Below are 2,427 nucleotides of genomic sequence, written 5' to 3' on the forward strand. Positions count from 1 at the left end.
CTTCCTTTTATGATACAACTTATTGTAAACTTTGCTAATACCTACAACGTTAAAGTATTACAGCTAAAACGCTTTTTCTTTCTGCAAATTTCGGTATTTTTTATSATGTCCAAGTAAATGTACTTAAATATAAAGGGGTAAGTTAAAAMGTGTCAGAGCTTAGCATAACTCAGGCAGTTTGAAACACAGCTGAGGATTCAAAGTTTATCTTTTTTTGAGGAGATTTAAAAAAAAAATCATCTGTCTTTCAGTCGTCTTTGTTCGTGAAGGGTTTCTATTTTATKGCTTTCTGGCTATTTGTGAGGATGTATGTAAATTATAAATCTGAAATATGAACCTTTTAAACAAAGGTGTATATTTTTAAATTCAACATTTATTTTCTTAGCTGCTCATCCTCAGGTCCTTTTAAAACCGTGGCTGATAAATCAAAGAAATAAAGGCCGGATAAAAAGGCTTAGGTGTAAAAAAATTAGTCTGCGTCAAAGATTTTTTTTCAAATAGTGGTTAAACCAACCAAACTGGCTGTAAAAAAAGGGGCATTATTGGAAGCACTGCTGCGACAGATAATCAGATTATGTAATTCCTGTGGCTCAGGGAGCCATCTTTAGGATTATCAGAGTGATGGGGCCAATCAGACGGAGCGCTGATAGCAGCTGTGAAGATGACAGGCCAATCAGCAGCTCTGTCTTCATGTGGCGCCTAAAGACACTCGAAACTTAGTTACACTTTGTAATCCTTGTTCTTTTAAAYCACTTGGAAAAAAACTTTATTGAAAGTTGGTGAAGCAGTCATGACAAAAAAATCCACATTTATTCACTTTTTAATTTTATTTTTATTTTTTTAACACTGATGATCTGACAGAAACATGGAACTTTTTGTGGCTGAATGGTTGTGAGTGTGTGCGTGTGTGTGTGTGTGCGTGTGCGTGTGTGTGTGTGTGTGTTATTCACCGGTGCAGAGTTCTCCTTGTTGGCTCGGGAGCGAACCATCCGGCCCAGAACTTCGGTTCCGTCCGTGGTGATGTTTCCTGCCGCGTTGACGAGTTTCTCGGCCACCATTTTGCAGTCGATGAACACTTTGGCATTGGTTTTGCTGATCGCAATGTGAAGCTGCACGAGATAAACAGATAAATGAGCCAAAATCACTTCAAATTTTTATTTTTACAACTGATTTTTGTGTGTATTTAATGTAACCAGTTTTAATTTTGTTCTAGTCTAATAAAACGCTTCCAGAGTTAATGTGATTTAAGGCAGAGGCAGCTAAACGGTGGATTTTCAGCTCTTCGTGATGCAGGAGAACAGCGCCCTCTGTCTGTGCGAAGCTGCAAACCCATCCAACACATTAAATAAAAAAGTAAATCTACAAAGAGACGCTGCTCACAGAAAACAGATTAGTTCATTTTCATAYTATTTCATGCATTTGAAAGAGATAAAACATTTTTAACATGAAATGAAAACTTTAGTTTTTGCCAAATAAAATATTCTACAACTGGTTTTCTGTTATTATGTTAGAAAAAGCCCTGTTATAATTCCACTGGATCTGGATTCAGGACATAAATTATGAAATGATGAAACTAAAATTTATCTCAAATGTTGCACTACTATTAATATTTACAGAYGAATGTAATACTCATTCAGCAGATCTTTATTTTTTATAACATTGTTTGCATGTCTGAACAGTATATATAAATATATCTAAAAAAAGTACTGGAATCAGCTCTTTTAAACTGCACTATTTGATATAATTCATGATTTTCTTATGTTTAATTTCATAGCTTTCACTGAGTCATTTAAGGTGAAAGATAAAAAAATAAAAGGCATTTTTTAATTTGTTTGTGATTTCATTTTCAAATAAATTTGTTTTAAAGTCCTTTATATTGCAGCAGCTGTATTACTAAAACACTTCAACTGTTTGAGTCATTTTTTATGACACCCCGTGTTTTTATATTCTCCTGTGAGAAAAGAAAAAAAAACATTTAGAAACCTACAAATGGTTTTTCTGAAGCTGTAGTGGCAATTTTATAGGTAGGCGATTCTGATTGGCTGAAAGATGGTAATTATTATCCTCTCAACTCTGACACAGTGGTCCCTTTACCATCTCCAAAATAAGATGTTGCTAGGCAACAGTCCTCTTTAACGGGAAGGGGATGCTGAAGCTGGGCCTATTGGAACACAAAATGCATCAAAACCTTTTTTTTTCCACCATAAATATCGGGCTGTTGAACAGAGTTAATGAAGCAACATTATAGAACGTTATTAGCTCCAACGTGCTGCGTGACGAGAGGCGAAGCAGCAGAAACTGAGACGTCAGCAGGTGAAACAACATCTAACAACAGCTCAAGTGTGAGAGGATTAAAGGGATCCCTGATAAGTTGTAACATTAGACTTTATTTGATAAACATATATTTTAACTGTAAAGACTAAAAAT

The 2,427-nt window shown here is 35.1% G+C and overlaps 1 protein-coding gene across 1 annotated transcript in view; it reads right to left on the reverse strand.

Moving 5' to 3' along the window:
• Window positions 1-950: 950 nt before the first annotated feature.
• The window catches only part of LOC106530236 (collagen alpha-1(XIV) chain), a gene marked incomplete at both ends in the record, with an annotated part of 74,429 nt that continues 72,952 nt past the window's right edge, over window positions 951-2,427 (reverse strand). The window contains 1 exon segment of the mRNA XM_014025819.1: window positions 951-1,109. Within this exon segment, the coding sequence (XP_013881273.1) occupies window positions 951-1,109 (159 nt within the window).

The sequence above is a fragment of the Austrofundulus limnaeus genome, unplaced genomic scaffold (assembly GCF_001266775.1).
Source record: "Austrofundulus limnaeus strain Quisiro unplaced genomic scaffold, Austrofundulus_limnaeus-1.0 Scaffold502, whole genome shotgun sequence".
Classification (NCBI taxonomy): domain Eukaryota; kingdom Metazoa; phylum Chordata; class Actinopteri; order Cyprinodontiformes; family Rivulidae; genus Austrofundulus; species Austrofundulus limnaeus.